Below are 23,308 nucleotides of genomic sequence, written 5' to 3'. Positions count from 1 at the left end.
CACTGCGCCCGGCCCGCCACAGGAGTCGCTGGAGCGCGATGAGACAAGGATATCCCTACCGGCCAAACCCTCCCTAACCCGGACGACGCTATGCCAATTGTGCGTCGCCCCACGAACCTCCCGGTCGTGGCCGGCTGCGACAGAGCCTGGGCGCGAACCCAGAGACTCTGGTGGCGCAGCTAGCACTGCGATGCAGTGCCCTAGACCACTGCGCCACCCGGGAGGCCGAATCAGATTTTTTTTTGACTCAACAGAGGAACGTAGTCAGAGAAATGCTGATGAATGTCTTGCTCGAGTTGTGAATGGAACTGGTTCACCTCTGATGCTCACAGGCAATGTGTATTGGAAGAGATTTCTGAATGTTCTTCGCCCAGCATACACCCTTCCAACCAGACATGCTTTATCTACTCATTTGCTGGATGCAGAGTTCAAGTGCAGGTCAAGCAAATCAGAGAGAAAACAGACTGTATTGCAATCATCTCTGATGGGTAGTCAAATGTTCGTGGGCAAGGAATAATTAAATCTCCACCCCTCAACCAGTATTCTGCAGGAGCACAGACACAAGGGACAACAGACACACCGGTCTCTACATTGCAGATTAGCTGAAGGCAGTCATCAATGACCTTGGACCACAGAAGGTATTTGCACTGGTGACAGACAATGCTGCGAACATGAAGGCTGCTTGGTCTAAAGTGGAGGAGTCCTACCCTCACATCACACCCATTGGCTGTGCTGCTCATGCATTGAATCTGCTCCTCAAGGACATCATGGCACTGAAAACAATGGATACACTCTACAAGAGAGCCAAGGAAATTATTAGGTATGCAAAGGGTCATCAAGTTATAGCAGCAATCTACCTCACCAAGCAAAGTGAGAAGAATAAGAGCACCACATTGAAGCTGCCCAGCAACACCCATTGTGGTGGTGTTGTCATCATGTTTGACAAGTCTCCTAGAGGGGGAGGAGTCTCTCCAAGAAATGGCCATATCACAGTCTGCCGATGCGGCCAGCCCCATCAAGAGGATCCTCCTAGATGATGTATTTCGGGAGAGAGTGGTAAGCAGCCTGAAACTCCTGAAACCTATAGCAGTAGCCATTGCACAGATTGAGGGAGACAATGCCATCCTGTCTGATGTTCAGACTCTGCTTGCAGATGTAAGAGAAGAAATTCATACTGCCCACTTCACTGTTGCTCCAAGCAGACAAAACTGCAGTTCTGAAATACATCAAAAAGCATTAAGACTTCTGCCTGAAACCCATACACGCTGCAGCATACATGTTGGACCCCAAGTATGCTGTTAAGAGCATCCTGTCTGGTGCAGAGATCAACAAAGCTTATGGTGTCATCACTACCGTGTCTCACCACCTTGGCCTGGATGAGGGCAAGGTTCTTGGCAGTCTGGCGAAGTACACTTCCAAGCAAGGGCTTTGGAATGGAGATGAGATATGTTGGCACGACTGCCATATTGCATCAGCCACCTGGTGGAAGGGACTTTGTGGATTTGAGGCTCTTTCCCCTGTTGCCTCAATCATCCTCAAATCCCACCAACATCAGCCGCCTCAGAGCGCAACTGGTCCTGGTTTGGGAACACACACACCAAAGCACGCAACAGGCTGACCAATAATACAAGGGTTGAAAAATTGGTGGCCACCCGGGCAAATTTGAAGCTTTTTGAGCCTGACAACGAGCCATCCTCAACAAGGTTGGAAAGTGACAGTGAAGATGAGGCCTCAGTCTGATGTTCAAGAGGTGGACATTGAGGAGGTCCAGGGAAAAGACATGGACGCCTGAGAGGAAAACAACCAAAGCTTTAGTTTCTAGGCTTTCAATTTACAGATGTAAGTTGAAAACATTTTTGGGAGATGCGATGGATCATTGGGGATTATTCAATATTCCGTTTCTTTTGTTGTTCAGTGAAATCATCCCGTGTGAAGAGTCAACTCATTTGATTAAAGTTCAATTCGTAACTGAATCATTTTTTTATTTCTATTGGAAGGATTTAATCATTTGCAATTATGTCTACTTATGATAAGGTAAAAGGTTTATGTTTCGGTCTCCATATGATATGGTAAATATATCCAATGTAAAAAACATCTACATTGAAATGGTATTAATATTACATTTGCATATAATTCCATTAATTCCCATATATTCCCGTTAATTCCCACGGAAAGTTTCCACCTCTGAATATTCCCCAAAATGTGCAACCCTAATTGCTGCTAAAGTGCTTCTACAAAATACTGACTCAGGAGTGTGAATACCTATGTATATGAGATATTCTGTATCTCATTTTCAATAGATTTGCAAACATTTCTAAAAACATGTTGTTTTCACTGTCATTATGTGTTATTGTGTGTAGATGGGTGAGAATTTGTTTTATTTCATCCATTTTGAATTCAGACTCACACAACAAAATGTGGAATAAGTCAATGGGTATGAATACTTTCTGAATGCATTGTTTGTAGTTTAGGGCTGTCCCCGACTAAAATAAATCTTGGTCGACCGAGAGTCCCCTTGTTCTTTCCACCGATCGATTGGTCAAATGTTTTAAACGTATTTTTCCATATATCTGGACACACACACATTTGAATAAAATCAACTAAATATGCACTGAGCTTGTCTGATGCTTTAAGCACACAGTTTGATTAAATAATTAACACAAATTACTCAAGAAAGAGCCCGATGGTCACACTGTGTTAAAAAAAAATGACAGCGAGTGGCTGTGTGACTGGCACACGTTGTCTCGCTCTCCTCCATACTGCAGCGAAAAGCCAGCACAGCAAGTGTTTATTGCGCTGTCCGTGCTGAAGCTGCAACATTTCAGCCTTTTAGTTTCTTACTTGTTTCTGACTGAAAAGGTATGTTACTGAAATCCCAAATTTGTTTAGGAAAAACATTCCCTCAACCCTTGCTCTCTTTATGTGAAACATGTAAGCATTGCTTGCATGTGACCAAAAGGACCTGACCTGTCATAATCACATTAATAAATTGGTTATAACAAACTCCGAACACAGTAACCGCAAAATGGATGCAGAGGACATGAAAAAGAAACTCAAAACAGGTGAATGTTTGCTGGTTGCTCAGGAGAGAAAGGGGAAGTCAGATCTGTGGAAGACATTTGACTTAGTTGTAGAAACTACTGGAGATCAAGAAAAATTAGGGTATCAGAACAAGCTTTGTGTGAATATTATGTGTACCTTTTCTGACCATTTGGAACAGTGTAAACAACTCTAAATAAATACCAGAGAGTCTGTTCTAATGAAAAAAATTACAATTTAAAGCCTTTATTACCGCAGACTAAAAACAGTTGCATGCGTTCATTAATTGCAGTTTATTTATTGTTTGGGCTATTTATTGAAAGCAGCCTCTGTTATTTAATTTGAAAACTAAAATGCTTGTTTGCATTTCAAAGCATGAATGTATCATATGCTGTGTGATGGCATGAAGGAATTCATGAGTGATTGATTGATACAGTAGCCTATATACTGAAATAAGCCTAAATAAGTTACGGTATCAAGACTAAACAGGACCTACAGCACGATGGTGGTTATATACAAGGATACTATATAAAGCCTACTAATGATAATGACATTACTTATTATTATGGTGATCATAATAACTGTAATAATACCAATAAGAAGGAGATCAAGAGAAAGGCGGATATAGGAGAGAGAGCTGCATGCATATTATGTGTGACAAACAGGTGCTGTTAGATTACAGTATTATTTTTCTGCCTGTTTGGAACAGTGTAAACAACACCAAATAAATAAGTAATACCAGTCTGTTCTAACGACATAAAATAGTAAAGCCTTTATTACAGCATAGCAAAGATTAAAAACAGCCAAATCGGTAAAATTGCTTTATCAGACAATTTCCTGTGGCATGAGGCTTGGTGCTCATGGAATCAGTAAACAAACACTCACAGGCAACAGAAACGAGATCTCTTATTTCTGTAGATATATATGGATGATTTATAAAGCCAGCCACATTTAACAGTTAGGCTATTGATTTTACAGTAGACCTCATTAAGTTGGGGTTTCCTCTCTCCTCAATTTTCTTAGACAATTAGGCTACGGCAAGGGCTGTTTTCTCGTCCATGCTGCTGCTGCCTCTGCTGCATTGTTCTCAATCCCAATAGGCTGGTTAACGTTGCTATTAAGCACATACAGTAGCAACATAGGGAAAGGCGCCAATTCTAAGGCGCACTGAAGATTATGTTTCAGAACCGCGGACAGTGACCGCATCCAACGCGAGAGAAAGCGCATTTGTTATAAAATCATATTTGATTTATTAGTGTTGCACCATTACCTTTTGCATAATATAACCATATCAAATGTTAGTACCACATGGCCTCTGCGATGGATAAGTACACAGGTGCGAATCAGACAGGTGTCTTGTGCACCATGACATGGGTTTTTTAACATTGCGACTCTTCGACTGAAGAAATCTCGGTCGACCAACAGGCTTTCGACTAAACAATCGACCAGTCGACTAAATGATGTCAGCTCAAATGTAGTTCAACATGAATCGGATTGCATTTATATAAAAATTAATTCATCCTTAACAGCGTCAGCTCCAGATCTATTAGTGCTGTAATACTTCCACCACAGAATGTATGTCTTAGAAAGGCATTCATAGCAGTGTAACAACCTGCTTAAAGATATTGAGCTTCCAACTCTCTTAGTTCATGATGAAGGCTGAGTGCTTCGCTGCTGTGGACTCTGGGAAGACAGACAGAGCTCTCCTACAACTGGAACGCAACAAGGCAGCTAACCAATGAGTCATCAAGAAGGTGACGTGATTTGGCATTGGGCCAAGAGGCGCCACAGCTCTTGCATTCAAGTTCATCAACACTAAAGTATAGGAGTATAGTGCTGATTCATAGCCATGACATTGCTTTAGTATGCTGGTGATATGATACAGCATTGCTTCAACATTAGCTACACTGTACTGCATGAGGCTCAAAAATCATAATATTTATGATTTAAATATGTTATGAAAACTGCTATGTTTAGCTCCAAACCAACACTACACTCAAATACCCGCCCATCCAGCAAATACATTACAGCTTTCACCAAGGTACTTCATATAGAACATAACATCAGCAGGTTGTGTTATACCGTCTAAATGATAAAGGAAAGGAAACACACTTTGGAGACGCGTCACGGACCAAGTCAAATACTGCATCATATTCCTCCGTTGCCCTTGGAGAAGTAGGCAGAGGTGCTCAAACACAGGTCACAGATTACTCTTCCCTGAACCCTCTCTCGCCCTCAATACCACACACTGGACAACAGCTGGCGAGAGAGGAGAAAGGGTTTTGTCCAAACCTGTTTAAATAGCATGGTTGGTTAGACATATGACACAAATAATAATCCACCCCTCTCGCTTTGATGCATTTTTGTTTATCAGCTTTCCTTTACATGGAATCAGCTATATTAGTGGTGAGTACTCCATGTACACCATCACACACACACCTTTTTATATGATCTGTGGCACACACACACACACCTTTTTATATGATCTGTGTCACACACACACACACACACACACACACACACACACACACACACACACACACACACACACACACACACACACACACACACACGTGTAAGCCTAAAAGCCTCAGCTGTGCTCTATACATTAAACCACCTCGTTATCATGCGCTGTCAATCAAATCATTTCCTCACGTATAGATAGCCATTGTATGACATTTGGATCTAATAGGAGCGGTACCAATCTTCAGAGGAAAATAACACAGTATAACCTTTATTCAACAAGATAAAAAAAAAAAAAAAAAATATGAATTATTTGTCAAAATGACCCATTGTACTGTTCTTCTGCAAGTAAACATTTTGATGCACCATGTATAGTGTATCCTGTACATATGACTAATAAAACTTACGTTTTACTCACCATTTAACCGTGGTAAACTTTTTTATACACTTGCAGACATCTACTTGAGAGTAAGAAAGGTGTCCCATTGGCCTAGCTATGTGAGCTATTGATTGACAGCAGGATCTAACTCCCGCCTACTGTGGGGTTCAGAGGCTTCATGTGTATGGCTGTTGTTGAGGTTGCACCGAGTAGCCCTGAGGCAGCATGTGTGTGTGTGTCTACTGTATCTGTGTGTACTGTATGCAAGTGTTTAGGTCTGTGTCTGTGTGTGTGTGGGTGTGCGTGTGCGTGTGTGTGCGCGGAGGTGTCACATGTCTCCTGAGAGCCACGTCCGGGTCTTAGCCTTGCTGCTGACTGCGCGTTCCTCCACTGCTCTGGGAGTGTGAGCAGCCAGCCTGCCAGTCCTGGCATCGCCGCTAACTGGGTCATCATTCGGTAGAGGAGGGGATGGGAGGAGGATGAGAAGGGGAGGGAGGGGGGAAGCACGAGAGGAGGAGTAAAGAGCTACTGTACATCCCAAAAACATATACACTGAGTGTAGAAAACACTAAGAAGACCTGTTCTTTCCATGACAGACTGACCAAGTGAATCCAGGTAAAAGCTATGAGCCCTTATCAATGTCACTTGTTAAATCCACTTCAATCAGTGTAGATGGAGGGGAGGAGACAAGGCTTAAAATTCCTTCTTTAACCTAAGACAAATTGAAACATGGATTGTGTATGGGCAAGACAAAATATTTAAGTGGCATGGGCTGGACGAATGGAGGGCAAAAGAGGGTGGTGCAGCTAATGTTTGGTATACTCTGTGTGTGTGTGTGTGTGTGTGTGTGTGTGTGTGTGTGTGTGTGTGTGTGTGTGTGTGTGTGTGTGTGTGTGTGTGTGTGTGTGTGTGTGTGTGTGTGTGTGTGTGTGTGTGTGTGTGTGTGTGTGTGTGTGTGTGTGTGTTTACCGGACCCCTGCCAACAAAGTGGAGAGAAAAATAGAAAAATAATTGAATGTTAATAATAACACTAGGAATAAATACACAATGAATAATGATCACTATATACACGGGGTACCAGTTCCGAGACGATGTGCAGGGAGGGGTACAAGGTAATTAAGGTAGATGCGTACATATACAGTGCATTCAGAAAGCATTCAGACCCCTTGACTTTTCCCACGTTGTTATGTTACAGCCTTATTCTAAAATGGATTAAATAGTTTATTTCCCTCATCAATCTACACACAATACCTCATAATGACAAAGCAAAAACTGTTTAGAAATGTTTGCAAAATGTATAACAAATTAAAAACTGAAATATCACATTCACATAAGTATTCAGACCCTTTACTTTGTTGAAGCCCTTTGGCAGTGATTACAGCCTTGAGTCTTCTTGGGTAGGACGCTACAAGCTTGATCCTGATCTTGATCTTGATCCCGTCGATCCTGACTAGTCTCCCAGTCTCTGGCGCTGAAAAACATCCCCACAGCATGATGCTGCTACCCACCATGCTTCACCGTAGGGATGGTGCCAGGTTTCCTCCAGACGTGACGCTTGGCATTCAGGCCAAAGAGTTCAATCTTGGTTTCATCAGAGCAGAGGATCTTGTTTCTCATTGTCTGAGAGTCCTTAGGTGCCTTTTGGCAAACTCCAAGTGGGCTGTCATGTGCCTTTACTGAGGAGTGGCTTCTGTCTGGCCACTTTACCATAAAGGCCTGACTGGTGGAGTGCTGCAGAGATGGTTGTCCTTCTGGAATGTTCTCCCATCTCCACAGAGGAACTCTGCTCTGTCAGACTGATCATTGAGTTCTTGGTCACCTCCCTGACCAAGTTCCTCCCCCCCCCCGACTGCTCAGTTTGGCCGGGTGACCAGCCCTAGGAGTCTTAGTGGTTCCAAATGTCTTCCATTTAAGAAGGATGGAGGCTACTGTGTTCTTGGGGACCTTCAATGCTGCAGAAATGTTGTGGTACATTTCCCAGGATCTGTGCCTCGACCCAATCCTGTCTCGGAGTTCTACGGACAATTCTATCGACCTCATGGCTTGATTTTTGCTCTGACATGCACTGTCAACTGTGGGACTTTATATAGACAGGTGTGTGCCTTTCCAAATCATGTCCAATCAATTGAATTTACCACAGGTGGACTCCAAACAAGTTGTAGAAACATCTTAAGGTTGAACAATGAAAACAGGATGCACCTGAGCTCGATTTCGAGTCTCATAGCAAAGGTTCTGAATACTTATGTAAATAAAGTATTTCTGTTTTTATTTGCAAAAATGTTTTTTTTTTTTTATTCACATTGTCATTATGGGGCATTGTGTGTCGATTGATGAGGATTATTTTTGTTTTAATCCATTTTAGAATAAGGCTGTAACATAACAAAATGTGGAAGAAGTGAAGGGGTGTGAATACTTTCAGAATGCACTGTAGGTAGGGGTAACACACTGCTTGTGTCAGTCAACAAAGATCACTCCCACACACACACACACACACTACACACACCACCCCTCCCTCAATATTTAAAGTTTCCTTCCCAACCCATAGGGTGGCAGTGTTTGCTCAACCTCACTAAAAGATGTGGCACAGTACTACTGCAAGTCAGCAACTAACACACACACCAAGTTAAAAGCGTCCAGAAGAGACATATAGTGTGTACAGACACCAAACAATGGGTTCCAAAAAGGAGAAATCAAATAAAAACAGTATTTTGGACGTCCGCTGCCAAGACTCTGTTAGAGGTTTTGTTTTATGGAGCAAGACAGGCAGTTGCCACTGACAAACGCCAGTGAGCCCCAGTCACATTTCACTCCTATAGGAGAAATTATACATTTTCAGATGGGCTTTCGCTGGAAAACATCTGGATCAAAGTACACAGTCCCCCCCCTCCCTTACCCTCTCTCTCTCCTTCTCCCTCTTCCTCCCCCCCACCCCTCATCCTCTCTCTCGATCGCAGATGGAGCAATTAAAGCTCACAGCTTACTGGGCAAGGGATCTGCCAGACACCATTTTAAAAGGCTGCTTTCCTTCCTTGGTTTTCTGTTGAAAGTGATGGGAAGGGGGAGAAGGTGAAGTGGGATAGATAGTTACTGGGGGCAGTGAGGAAGGAGGGAGAGGTAAGGTAATGGGAGGGATGGCACCGGTGTGTGTGTGACTGAGTGCCAAGGCCCTGCGTGACTGTGCGGCCATGGCAAAGTGCAGATTATCTGTCTCGCTCTCCAATGCAGCTCCATGCCCATTCTGACAGGGGAGGGCATCTGGCAACGCCGGCTGGGCGGCCTTCTGAATGATCACAGAAAAACACATATATAATTGTGTGTGTGTGTGTGTGTGTGTGTGTCGAGCTCACAGGTATACCATAACGCCCCACTAATGATCTAGACTCCTTAGGGGTGGGGGAACAATTTAAAAATAGCATGGCAGTTGCTAACCTAATGACGCTAGTAGAAGCTAGATGAAACACAAGGAAGGCTTTGGCACTGGCTTAGGGTCCAGGGGACACCGTTGGCCTCGTCTCCGTCTGTGACCTGGCCTAACCCTGTAATTGCAGAGCAGGTTTGAAGCTGTGGATAACTGATCTAGAGTGGTGTGTGAGTGAGAGAGAGAGAGAGAGAGAGTTTGAGTGTGTTTCTTTTTGGGCTGGGTAGGAGGCATTACTGGCTTTGCAGCTTTCTTTTAAGCAGGGAATTATAGTCTGAGAGGATGGTGACTTAAGAGCATAGAGCTGGGCTTCCCAGGGAAACAGGAAACAGCTAGCTCGCTCCATATCTGTTACCTGGGGTTGTCGTATGGGGGCCAGGTCTAAAACACTACTTGTAGGCAGCTACAGTAGTATGGATATCTAGTTCTACTAACTATCCTAATCACTGTAGCCTAACATTAGAAAAACAGGTTGATGTTTCTCTAACCACTAGTCCAGGGTCAGATGTTTTTGTAATCCCCCTAATGCTGGAGGTGAGTATCGGGAGTTGGGTAATCTGATCCTAGATCAGTTATTACGAGTGAATCTAAGATAGGATGTGCGAGCGGAGCGGCGACACAGTGATGGTCTGTGATGGCTGACACGTCGCTCTTCTGGGGCAGAGCGGGCGTCGCCTGGCATCAGCGTCAATGTCATAGGGAGATCCCAGAGAGCGGGCACCACCCTGTGCCATCATCACAGTCACCCCTGTCTCTGTGTGTCGGGGGAAGGGCCACTGAAGAGAGGCTAGCTAAATCATATACTGGAGGGACACCTTATTCAAGGATAAGGTGGCAGAGAGGAGTGGGTTCGAGGACAGGTATGCCTTTACACAATCACACACATATTGTATGTGAAATTCACACAATATCCTCTTGAAAAAACACTTTTAATGACCTAAAAGGTTGAGGCCCTTCCCAGTCACCCCTTTTTATTGTACGCCTATGCTAACACACACACACACTGTCAGTGAGTGTTGCACTACTCCCAGCGCTGTGAGAGCTGCCAACCTCACAGCGTTCTCCCTGGGCTCCCGGTGCCCTTACGAAGAGACAGCCGTCCAAAATTACACCGCAATTATGCAAAATCAGTAGTGACTTCCTGCATTTGTCCTACTCCTATGCCACTTTGTACATGTCTCTCTCTGCCACAGCCATCATGTCTCCTGAATGTCTCTGTATCATTCGGTTGCCTGACTAGGCTTGGTGGGGTTTGAATGAGTCACACTGATTCTGTGTGCCCTTAAATAAAAGAATAGCCTACACTGCATACTAAAGATTTATTCACATTTAAACCTCATTCCTTAGCGACTGACTTCTTTCCATGCCGCTGAGTGATTCGATCTATGTTCTTCCTTCCCAATTTCATTTACGGTGACAGTTTGTCATCAAGAAAACATTTTACTGCCACAGCAAATATACACTACATGACCAAAAATATGTGGTCACCCACTCGTCGAACATCTCATTCCAAAATCATGGGCATTAATATGGAGTTGGTCCCCCCTTTGCTGCTACAACAGCCTCCACTCTTCTGGGAAGGCTTTCCACTAGATGTTGGAACATTGCTGCAGGGACTTGCTTCCATTCAGCCACAAGAGCATTAGTTAAGTTGTGCGATTAGGTCTGGTTTGCAGTCGGCGTTCCAATTCATCCCAAAGATGTTCGATGGGGTTGAGGTCAGGGCTCTGTGCAGGCCAGTCAAGTTCTTTCACATTGATCTCAGGCAAACCATTTCTGTATGGACCTTGCTTTGTGCACAGAGGCATTGTCATGCTGCAACAGGAAAGGGCCTTCCCCAAACTGTTGCTACAAAGTTGGAAGTACAGAATCGTCTAGAATGTCATTGTATGCTGTAGCGTTAAGATTTCCCGTCACTGGAACTAAGGGGCCTAGCCTGATCCATAAAAAACAGGCCCAAACCATTATTCTTCCTCCACCCAACTATACAGTTGGCACTAAGCATTGGGGCAGGTAGCGTTCTCCTGGCATCCGCCATACACAGATTCATCACTCCAGAGAACGTGTTTCCACTGCTCTAGAGTCCAATGGTGGCGAGCTTTACACAACTCTAGCCGACGCTTGGCATTGCGCATTGTGATCTTAGCTTGTATGCGGCTTCTCAGCCACGGAAATCCATTTCATGAAGCTCCCGACTAACAGCTCTTGTGCTGACGTTGCTTCCAGAGGCAGTTTGAAACTCGGAAGTGAGTGTTACAACCGAGGACAGACTATTTTTATGCGTTTCAGCACTCAGCTGTCCCGTTCTGTGAGCTTCTGTGGCCTACCACTTTGCGTCTGAGCTGATGTTGCTCCTAGACGATTCCACTTCACAATAACAGCAGTTACAGTTGACTGGGCAGCTCTAGCAGGGCAGAAATTTGAGGAACTGACTTGTTGGAAAGGTGGCATCCTATGACGGTCCCACGTTGAAAGTCACTGAGCTGTTCAGTAAGGCCATTCTACTGCTAATGTTTGTCTATGGAGATTGCATGGCTGTGTGCTCAATTTTATATACCTGTCAGCAATGGGTGTGGCTGATATGTCCAAATCCACTAATTTGAAGGGGTGTCCAAATACTTTGGTATATATAGTGTATCTGGGATAGACTCCGAGCGGTGTCTTAGAGAAGAAGAGGTGGTCCAGGGAGAGACAGAGAACACTCTGGTGGCGTCACACGCGTCACACTTCACGCTACATGCAAGGACGGGTTCCCTCAGAGGTTTTGGCGACAGTAGGGGCAGAATCAGGAGATGCCGGGAATGTGTTTGTGGGCATGCATATGTGTGTAAGTAGACAGGGGGAGGCTACAGCGGCAGTGTGTGTGTGGGGGGATATAGTAGAAAGACCCACCCCCCTCTCCCCAAGAGGGGATGCCATTGAGCTCTCCACCACTCCCTCCCTCCCCCACCTCCCCCCTGCTGTGGTGTGGGTCCACATGGGCCTGTGGGCGCCGCATGCTGAGCTCTGTTCCCCATTGTGTTCTCATTTCCTGACAGGAAAAGAAGTGCTCGCTCATTTCACAAATAAAAAAAACTGAAAGAGATCTGGCTGCCTGGCTTGGCCCTTTCCCTAACCCTTGAGGCCTTCCAGAAGTCGTGGAGCATCTCAGATATTCTAATGCACCGCACGTCATGCTCTGCCTTGTAGATAATGAACAGAGGGAGCAGAAAAATAACCTTATTTCTCTTGTTCCCCCTATGGAGAGACATAATGCTTGTGTACTGCATCTTCTGCATCTGACAATCTGCTACTTTGAATCACACCAAGAGTATCCATTTTGTCATTTGTTTTCCTCCCTATTTAAGCAGTCAACAATACTGCTTTCACACGAGAAGCAGTTGCTGAGATCTACAGTATATCGTTATCTCTCACCCAGCTGATGCTCATGGAAAACAAAGTGAAACCCTAAATTCCCGTGATGATAAGTTGGGACTTTGCGAAGGTCAGGGACTTTTCCTGTCCTTGCCAATCGTCCTATTTATTCACAGAGGAGATAAATGAAAATGGTTGCAGGAATCTCAGACTGGTGCCTGTGAGCCGGGCCGGTGTGACGTGGGTGATGGGTATTTTTAAACCTGGGTTGATTTAAACAGGGGCGATTACCTCCGTCAATAATAGGCCTGGGGGCCCTTGCGCCAACCACAATGAACGCTAATGGGCCAGACGGGCTGCAGTGCGGTTCCGCCCTGCCTGAGAGAGGTGTACAGGGAGCAGTCTTTCCAGCCCCTTTAACTTCATGAAAGTTACATGGCGCTCCTCGCTGCTGAATTATAAAGAAATGCTTTTAGTGGCTTAAGAAGCTTCTTTACTATGAGGCGTCGGCGAGAGCCATTTTGAGATGGTTCGAGGATGACAGACATTTGAAGCAAGGCTGGGGTTACTGTACTTTATTTCTCTTCTCTCTTACTTTATTAAATCCCATCTGCATTCTGTTTCTTATTGGGGATTTCCTGTCCAGAGGTCTATATTTCGACCTCTATAGCAGCCACTGACCAATTACTGAGTCATGTCACACAGTAGCAGTTAGGAGTTTTATTTAGCAGCCATATAGAGGGAAGTCAAATTCTTGGGCATCTTAGTGAGAGAGTGGGCTTTGTTTTGGATAATAATTTAAAGAGCCGACAGGAATATGAATATAATTAAGTAATGGTGACTAATTACGGTCAGGGATATGTATCCGACTGGGTTTCTCGGTGTACTGTGGCAACACAATGGTTCTCATAGAGCGTTGGGGAGCGTTGGGAGACACGTGCTCATCAAAGTGATCAATACGAACAGGTGTGACAGTTTGATTTCAATACGCACTCCCAAGATTACAATGAACGATTTCTCTGAAGGGATTTCTCTAATAATCAAATTTCTCAGTGCAGTGGAATGAACTTAATAGGTATCAAGTTAAAAGTAATAGAACATCTTTGAGCATGATAGCAATTTGTTGTAAACACAAATAAGGTAGCAAACAACCAATCAAAAGAAAGGTGCACCACAGGGTTCCATTTTAGGGCCATTTCTTTATCGAATTGTAAGAATGTTTGTTCCACTAAGTAACAATGGATAGTACTGGTAAATCCTCCTGGAACAGGGAAATCAGAAACAGGACAGTATTCCCTGAAGAGAGATTACTCATGGGTCAGACAACTAGTGATGCTCTGTCTGTAGTCTGGACATATCATCAGACACAAGCATTACACAAGGAAGAGAGCTCCAGATATAATTTAAATGCCTGCTCCACCCTTTATATGTAAATGTTTAGACTGAATTCAAAACATTTTATATCATGAATTAGCGAGGGAGACTCACAAACACATGTTCTGAATGTAAAATGCAATCTAACATAAAGTGATAACATCTTACTGTCCTCCATCATTACCAAATTAAATATGCACCGAGCAAGACAGGGGACAAATTTGAAGACGGCAACACTTGTATCTGTCTCCTAAAACGGTTGACAGTTTTATGAATGCCACTTCCTTTGGACGAGAAGAATTAAAGTCCTTTAAACAAACATAAACAATTACTTGTTCGCAACTGTGACCACATCAGTACATATTCAATACAGATTTTTCTTTATAATTGATTCATAGAATTTCTATTCAAAACTTCTCCTGATTTGACAAAGATATTAAAAGTGAATTGACTCAGCTGAGGCAGGAGGCAGGCCCAGCAGTAGCAGAATAGCAGTGAAGCACTCTGAGAGGAGTTAGGCTGGGCCTGTATTGATGCTCTCCATAAAGCCTCAAATCACTAAGCCCTTATTTACTGCAGGAGTGGCACTCGAGGAGGAGGAATTAAGAGATGGCGCCAGAAACACAGCTCTCACTCGCACACCCCTCATCCCCCTTCCCGCCTAGAGTCTCACAGCTCACATTATTATCATTAAAGTCCCCTAAATCAATACTGAAGTTACCATACTTTCGGAGCGGCGCAAGGGCTCTCAGGACAAAATGTTAAATCAGCAGGGCTGCTCTTCCCTGTGGCTGGCCTAAACTGTCAGGGCGCATTTTCAGGGTCAGGGATTTAAACCCGGTGCAGGCATAGCGGGCATTGCGCCCCCTCGTGTGAGCCTCCCACCCTCCTCCAGACTATAGAGTTAAAGTGCCATTGCCATGAGACCCCCCCCCCCCCCCGTGAATCCCCCCTGCTCTGAACTGTTTCCTTTAATCCACATACCCGTGTTCACATTTCTGAGGCAAAGATACCACAATATCACACAAACAGAAAGGCAGAGTCTCAGTACAGGAGACACAATAGGCAACAAGTTTCTCCCAATATGCAAGGAATGATTCAGGAGGCCAATGACATTCATTTTGGCAGATATCAAGAGGAGCTTTGCATCAGACGATGTGACACATAGCCATAATGGGGAGGTTGGGGGTGGTGAGTTATGAAACGGAGAAAGGCATGTCTGCCTGGACTTTCAGATTGCAGCTCTGATCAGGAGTGGTTTGGCTGGAATCTTTTAAGGGGATGCAATTTAAACATGGCTGGGAGCTAGAGAGCCTCATAAAAGGACACAAATAATGGACTCCCCTGGCGAGGGCTCCACTGAGGTAGGGAAAGCTCCTCCAGCAGGAGAGCAGAGCTGGCAGCCAGCAGCAGTCTGGCCAGGCGGAGAGAGTACATGTCAGCCTTTATGGGGTACGTCAGGGAGCCACTGTTCCCCCGCAAAAACAAAATGGCCACCATCCCTCACTACATACACATTGTACTGTAGGCTACACACCAACACATCCATAATGGATAAAGAAAAACTAGGTATAAAATGATCTAGAGTTTTAAATAGCACTCACCTCTGCTTGGAAGCCTTTGAGCAACGGAGCTACCAGCTTTCGCAGATCCTGCAACACAAAAAGGGAAAATGATTAGCGTCTCATAACAATGCTACTTTGTGGGAGAGCAAAATACAATACATTCCCATATAGTGAAAAATGACCAAATCCTCCGTTTCCATAGTCTTTAATACCTAAGACATTGGCTTTATCACCACAGTACTGAGCAGAAACCTCTTACAAACAAACCACGTGTGTAGTTTAGAAAAGACAGGCCCCATTTTCACTACATTCTAAAAAAATCCCTGCTGTCAACTCTGATAGATGAGGCAGTGTTACCTTTTGTTCCCAGATCCGGAGCATAGAAATACGTTAAACATATGAAATTGGGGTCCTGATTTGTCAAAACCCTCCCTGAGGGTAGGCTTGTTCTCTGGGAAAAGGTGGGAAGAAAAAACAGAGTATATCACCTTGGGCTACCCTTGAATGAGAGCAGAGAGGACGCTCTGTGTAACCTTTTCACTCGTAACCGTATATGGGTTGAAAATGGCAGATTTGGGGACTGATAAACAACTAAATTGGACAGTAACACAAGCTCTGGCTCTGCGTTTCACAGCACTGTTTGGGTTTGGACTGACAGACATTTTGGACAAAAACTTTTACACATGTTTGGTTGTCTGAGTAAGAGAAATGCTGTAAATTAAGAGGACTATGCATTTTCAAATATGAGACGTTAACGACTATAATAAATACAGCTTGATGTCATACAAGCAAGCCATGAGTCCTACTGGGCACCTCAACTTTCCACATCATAAAACTCATGTCATATACGGTGTCAACGTTTATGATCCCTATGTTTGATATACAGTTACAAGATGACATGGCATCATACCCAGAATGTTGGTCTATTGTGAAGAAACTTTGCCGCGGCACACGCACCTGAACGCACCCATGACTCAATTCTATGCGTAACAAAATGACAATCTGTTTCCCTGAATTGCATTGTGAAAGCCTAACACTGTAATATCCTATTTTAGAACTTAGCTAGTCATGTCGGCAATACAATAGGCTTTCAAATGATGGCCACCTGACCACCAGATTGCTATTTATAATGGGCCGTTTTTGGATTATGTAAATAACAACAGTAATTGTGTGACGGCGGGGATGCAGGGCTGTGTTCCAAACAAAACAACAAGTGAATTTGAAGACTCTCCTTTGAGTCATAAAAGTGCATTGAAATGATATGTTGCACCTACCCCACATTTCCGAGCAATATTCTTATCATGTTACTGAATGTATCCACAGAATTTTCAGATTTAGTTATCAACAAATGCGGCAAAAAGGTACAACAGAGCAATGTAATGTCTGGATTCAGTCAGGTGAACTGTTGTGTCCTCAACTTTGGTCTAATCATTTTCCCATAGTTTCTAAACTGTTACCATGATTATGCATACTCTTTTCATATTTCTTCTGTAAGAAACATTTACATTTAGACCTACCCATATAGGCCAATTCCCATGATTTAAAGGAAAATCATAGAGGGCAGGCAGCATACATTTATAAGCACATTTTTTCTCACACACACACACACACACACACACACACACACACACACACACACACACACACACACACACACACACACACACACACACACACACACACACACACACACACACACACACACACACACACACACACACACACACACACACACACACACACACACACACACACACACACACACACACCCTCTCTCTCCTCCTCGTGCCCTCTTTTCCCCACTGCACACATTCTGCATGACTCAGTTGTTTCTGGTTAAATTACCATTCATGCGAAAAGTAGCGACGCTACATGCAAATGTGAGCTCTGTTCATTAATTAACTTCTAAAAGCACTGTTAGGCCTGAAAAACGGGCCAACTTCAACAGCCGGCTATTTCTGTAGCATTATGCGCCTGCTTAACTTGTGAGAAACTGGGTTGAGTGTCGAATCTGCAGGCTGCGGTAGATGAAAATAAAACTAATTTGAAATGAAGTCACAAAAATAAGAGAATATAGAAGCGCTCCAATCAAAACAAACTGCTCCGTTGTTTCCGACCTTACTCAACCAATGATGAATCTCATCTTGGGCAACCAACAGTGGAGCGACTGCAACGCCTCGCCATTAAAGTATATCTGATTATGGCCAATTTCAATGTCCATTTGAACAGAGCAGGCGTGTTTGATAGTAAAATTTAATTAAATACGTCTCTGAATAAATCTCAGCTGGGCACAAAAAGGCCTTACATGAGGCCTCCCTATTGGAATGCACAGCATGCTCCAAAACAGAACTGACCACTGTACACACACACACACACACACACACACACACACACACACACACACACACACACACACACACACACACACACACACACACACACACACACACACACACACACACACACACACACACACACACACACACACACTTCTAAATGACTGGCCCACAAGTGGACATTTCAGTCACACTCAGGATACAGCAGTGGTGTACTCTGTGACACTAGCAAAGCACATGTGTGTCCTGTGACACAATATAACCTCTGTAACCTATTACTGAAACCTTGCGTCATATATTTTAATGTGATCAACCCTAACTTGCAGGGTGTGTTTAGGTGTGCCTCCTATGACTGGCTGTTGTGTACACCAGTGTGCCTTCTTTCCCCCCTTTCCCTCCCTCCCCTGTTCCTCCGAGGAGACACTCTGTCAGACGCTGGGGGCCGGCTGACACAGGCCATGCTTTGCTGAGCTAGGCTAACGCTAAGCTAACGTTAGCTAGCGTGTTGGACTTTTCCCACTCCCGGGGAGGGAGCAGCTGGGCCTGCTAATCGCCCATCGGCACTGGCTACTGTACAGATGACATTTATGTAAGGGGCCACGTGACAAAGAGGAAACATCGCTCAACATCTGGTTTCAACATAACACTCCTGCCCTGGCCAAGAGAACTCACAAGTCTTTCTGGATCTCGACAGGGACACACGCACTCACACACACACCAAGACAATCTGCTTGAGAACTGCAAATGCAATTGTCCCGAATTTGATAGACAGCTGATCTTCACATTCTGACTGATGGATAAAAAGGCTTAATGGTAATGATCAAGTGACCAATAACGGCTAGCAGTTGACTGAGGACACAAGATTCACAGCAGGGGTATTCAAACCTGGGGTCTTGCAAGGGGTCCGCAAAAATATATATTTAAATTGATTAATATTTATTATTCTTTTCTATGTGTTTTTATGAATATCGCTAGAAACAGAAAATTAATTTTGAATTAAATACCTACAGCAGAAAATAAGTGAATATGTTCTTCATAATGTCATCTTTATTTCTCAACTTCTAATATTGAGCAAATGACATTAATTGGAGCCAATTACACTTGGAGTATGTAACGTTGGCTTTGAAAAAGCACCCGCGAGTACCAGTCGCGGAAAGTGCCGCTGGCTGCTGGTAAGCTTTTTTGACATACATTTTTGCCAAAACATGGCTAACCTTTGTTGAACCAGCTAAACAGCTGTCATTAGCGAAAAAGGTGTTTGGATTATCTTTCTAGATAATAGGCTATGTTAGATTTTCTCATAAAATGTAATAAAAAAGGAATTCGTCACACGCTTCGTAAACAACAGGTGTGGACTAACAGTGAAGTGCTTACTGACGGGCCTATCCCAACAATGCAGAGAGAAGAAAAGAGAAATAATAGAAAAGTAAAACATGTCGTAAAAATAATCGATACATGATGAGTAACGATAACTTGGCTATATACAAGGGTTACAGGTACCAAAATGAGGTGCAGGGGTACGAGGTAATTGAGGTAGATATGTACATAAACTATGAATAAAGTGACAGATAGTCGACAGTAGTAGCAGCGTATTTGATGAGTAAAAAAAAGTTTGTGCAAAAAAGGGCAAGCCGGACAAACTATTTAGCAGTCTTATGGCTTGGAGGTAGAAGCTGTTTAGGGTCCTGTTGTTCCTGACTTGGTGCATGGGTACCACTTGCCGTGCGGTAGCAGAGAGAACAGTCTATGACTTTGATGGCTGGAGTCTTTGACAATTTTTAGGGCCTTCCTCTGACATCACCTAGTGTATAGGTCCTGTATTGCAGGGAGCTCGGCCACAGTGCTGTACTGGCTCGTACGCACTGCCCTCTAGCACCTTGCGGTCAGATGCCATGTAGTCAAAATGCTCTCAACGGTGCAGCTGTAGAACTTTGAGGATCTGGGCCCATGCCAAAACTATTCAACCTCCTGAGGGGGTGGAGGAGTTGTCGTGCACTCTTCACAACTGTGTTGGTGTGTTTGGACCATGATAGATCCTTATTGATGTGTAGACCAAGGAACTTGAAGCTCTCGACCCGTTCCACTACAGCCCCTTTGATGTGAAGGGGGGCGTGCTCTGCCCTTTGTTTCCTGTAGTCCACGATCAGCTCTTGTGTCTTGCTGACGTTGAGGGAGTGTGTGTTGTCCTGGCAGTCTCTGACCTCTTCCCCTATAGACTGTCTCATCGTCATCGGTGATCAGGCCTACCCCCATCGTGTCGTCGACAAACTTCATGACGGTGTTGTAGTCATGCGCGGCCACGCAGTCGTGGGTGAAAAGAGAGTACAGGAGGGGACTAAGCACGCACCCCTGAGGGGCCCCCGTGTTGCGGGTCAGCCTGGCGGATGTGTTGTTACCTACCCTCACCGCCTGGAGGTGTCCCATCAGGAAGTCCAGGATCCAGTTGCAGAGGGAGGTGTTTAGTCCCAGGGTCCATTGCTTTTTTGAGGAGCTTTGAGGGCACTATGGTGTTGAACACCGAGATGTAGCGAACTAACAGCGTTCTCACGTAGGTGTTCTTTTTGTCCAAGTGGGAAAGGACAGTGTGGAGTGCAATAGAGATTGTGTCATCTGTGGATCTGTTAGGGCGGTATGCGAATTGGATGTCTGGGACGGTGTTGATGTGAGCCATAACCAGCCTTTCAAAGCATGTCATAGCTACAAATGTGATGAGTACCACGGGCGATTGTCATTTAGACAGGTTACCTGTTTGATGGTTTTTCGGCGGGCATAGCGGGATTTCTTATAAGCATCCAGGGGTCCTGCTCCTTGAAAGCAGCAGCTCTTGTCCTTAGCTCAGTGCGGATGTTGCCTGTAATCTATATACATACGGTCAACAGTGGGGACGACATTGTTGATGCACTTTTAATGAAGCCGATGACTAATGTGGTCAACTTCTCAATGCCATCGGATGAGTCCCAGTACATATTCCAGTCTGTGCTAGCGAAACAGTCTTGTAGCTTAGCATCCGCTTCATCGGACCACTTCCATATTGTGCGCATCAACGGTACTTCCTATTTGAGTTTTTGCTTGTAAGCAGGAATCAGGATAGAGTTATTGGCAGATTTACCAAATGGAGGGTGAGGAAGAGCTCTGTATGCATTTCTGTGTGTGGAGTAAAGGGGATCTACAGTTTTTCGCCTCTAGTTACACAGGTGACATTACGTAAAATGGATTTCAGTTTTCGTGCATTAAAATTACCGGCCAATAGAAGCGCCGCCTCTGGATGAGCAGGTTCTTATTCGCTTATGGCCCTATACAGTTCGTTGAGTGCGGTCTTCAGGCTAGCATCAGTTTGAGATGGTAAATAGACAGCTACGAAAAATATAGATTTAAAAGTAAATTGGTAAATGGCATGGTCTACGGCTTATCATGAGGTATTCTAACTCAGGCGAGCAGAACCTCGTGACTTCCTTAATTTTAGAGATGACGCACAAACTGTTTCCCCTTGAGCTTACCCGACGCTGCTGTTCTGTCCTGCCGATGCTTTGAAAAACCAGCAAGAATATTATCCATGTCCTTGTTCAGCAAAAGTTTTGAGAAACATAGGATATTACAGTTCTTCAGGTTCCGTTGATAGGATAGACTTGAATGGAGCTCGTCCAGTTTGTTCTCCCGCGATTGTATATTCGCAATAGAACAGAGGATAGAGGCAGTTTATTTACTTTCCGCTGTTGTTTCATCAGGGTGCCCGTAAGTCGGCCTCTATATTATCGCCGTCACTTTGTCTTCCGAGTGTCGGGGATTAGGTCGAGATCCGGGGTGAGCGGTATGTCCTGCGCCGCCAACTCATTGAAGTAGAAATCTTTATCCAAATCGAGGTTAGAGATCACGGCTCTGAAGTCCAAAGCTCTTTTTGTCATAGGAAACGATGACAGAAACATTATTTACCAAAAAAGTTAAGACCAGTGCAAAAAACCCCACAAAAAATCAAGTTCGGTCAGGAGCCTGTAAAACAGCCTCTGTACATTCCAGCACCATTCGCTGAGAAGAAGGGGGTCAAAATAATGAAATACTATCTACCAAATCTATTAATTTTAAGATTTTGATTACTTCTCCGTTCCAACCACTTAATAAGGGTTGTTATGGTGGTGGCACTGGAAATATATATATTTTTTAATGATATGGTATACACCATGTAGATGATGCTGTTTGATCAGGCCAGAAGAGAGAGTAGGGTGAGGTATGCCAATGTATATGGAGAAGAATGAAGTAGGAATGGAAGTTAAACCTGTTGGCAGCATACAGTACGCAGGCAGGGTAGTATGGTAAATAGCTTCAGAGCGCAAGAGAGCGCGAGAGAGGAGTAAACAGCAGGGCTTCCCCCCTCTCTCTCGCTCTCTCCACCACCAGGGAGCTCCCCGTCCTGGAAACCAGCCCAGAACTCCAGGGAAGAAAGCCTGCAGGTCCACACACACACACACACACACACACACACACACACACACACACACACAACAGTCTCAGCTAGCTGGAGGGAGCAGCGGGAGAGAGAGTGAGAGAGGAGGAAAGAAAGAGGGTGAGGAGTGTAAGGGAGGAGAAGAGGGGAAGAGGATGAGAGTCTGATACCAAAATGAGTTCACAAGCTTTACTTCAGACATGGCGGCCATCACCTAACCTTTCCTCAGGGATTCCTCCACTGTCTGCCACCATTTAACAAAATATAATCTAAGCACAACGGCCACATGAACACGGTTTCGTCTAGGGCTGCCTTTCATTCCCCCAGTGACAGTCCAGGACATAGACAATAGCTTCTTTTCATATTCAGCTTTTAAGTAACCCTCTCTCCTCTTTTAATAGTCGACCCACTGAGTGGCTCTCGTTTTGTGTTTGAGTGCACTGGACCTGTGCGGTCATTGTTCAATGAAATAAGCAGCGTACAGTGGAGACCCGGAGGGTGTACTACTCGGGCCTACTAGCTCTCATCTCCACGCATCCCTGCTCTCCACTATAGAGGTTGGGCTACAGCATTAGTCTACGTCATGAAGAGGAGAGAGAAAGTGCCTGGGTTTAGGAATATTACAGCATTTGCGTCATTTATGTTTTTTGTTGTTGCCTGTGTTTAGGGTTTCAAGCGAGGGCACTTTTTTTGTACAGAGAGCATAAAATGGTATTTGAACTGAAGTGAGAAAGAGGGAAATAGCATGTCTATTCCTTGAGGGTGGAGAGCTACTCTCCCTCCATTTCTCCCCTTGCCGTCCCTAACACGGGGTTAATCTCGGTTAACCCAGAACTAAAGCCTTGCGTAACTGGTCAGCTTCTCGATTAAATTCTGCATCCATACGTGTTAAGAGAAGAGATGCTAGAATGATGAGTGGAACCGGAACCCTCTTTCTTTGTA

The 23,308-nt window shown here is 44.4% G+C and overlaps 1 protein-coding gene across 5 annotated transcripts in view; it reads right to left on the bottom strand.

Annotated features, from left to right (window-relative positions):
• The window catches only part of LOC129818383 (homeobox protein cut-like 1), a 240,202-nt gene that overhangs the window by 95,445 nt on the left and 121,449 nt on the right, over window positions 1-23,308 (bottom strand). For all 5 annotated transcript variants that reach the window (XM_055874238.1, XM_055874220.1, XM_055874230.1 and 2 more), the window contains exon 3: window positions 15,632-15,679. In XM_055874238.1, the coding sequence (XP_055730213.1) occupies window positions 15,632-15,679 (48 nt within the window). The remainder of the gene's footprint in view (window positions 1-15,631; window positions 15,680-23,308) is intronic.

The sequence above is a fragment of the Salvelinus fontinalis genome, chromosome 2, assembly GCF_029448725.1.
Source record: "Salvelinus fontinalis isolate EN_2023a chromosome 2, ASM2944872v1, whole genome shotgun sequence".
Classification (NCBI taxonomy): domain Eukaryota; kingdom Metazoa; phylum Chordata; class Actinopteri; order Salmoniformes; family Salmonidae; genus Salvelinus; species Salvelinus fontinalis.
This window is presented reverse-complemented; position numbering and strand designations above follow the sequence as displayed.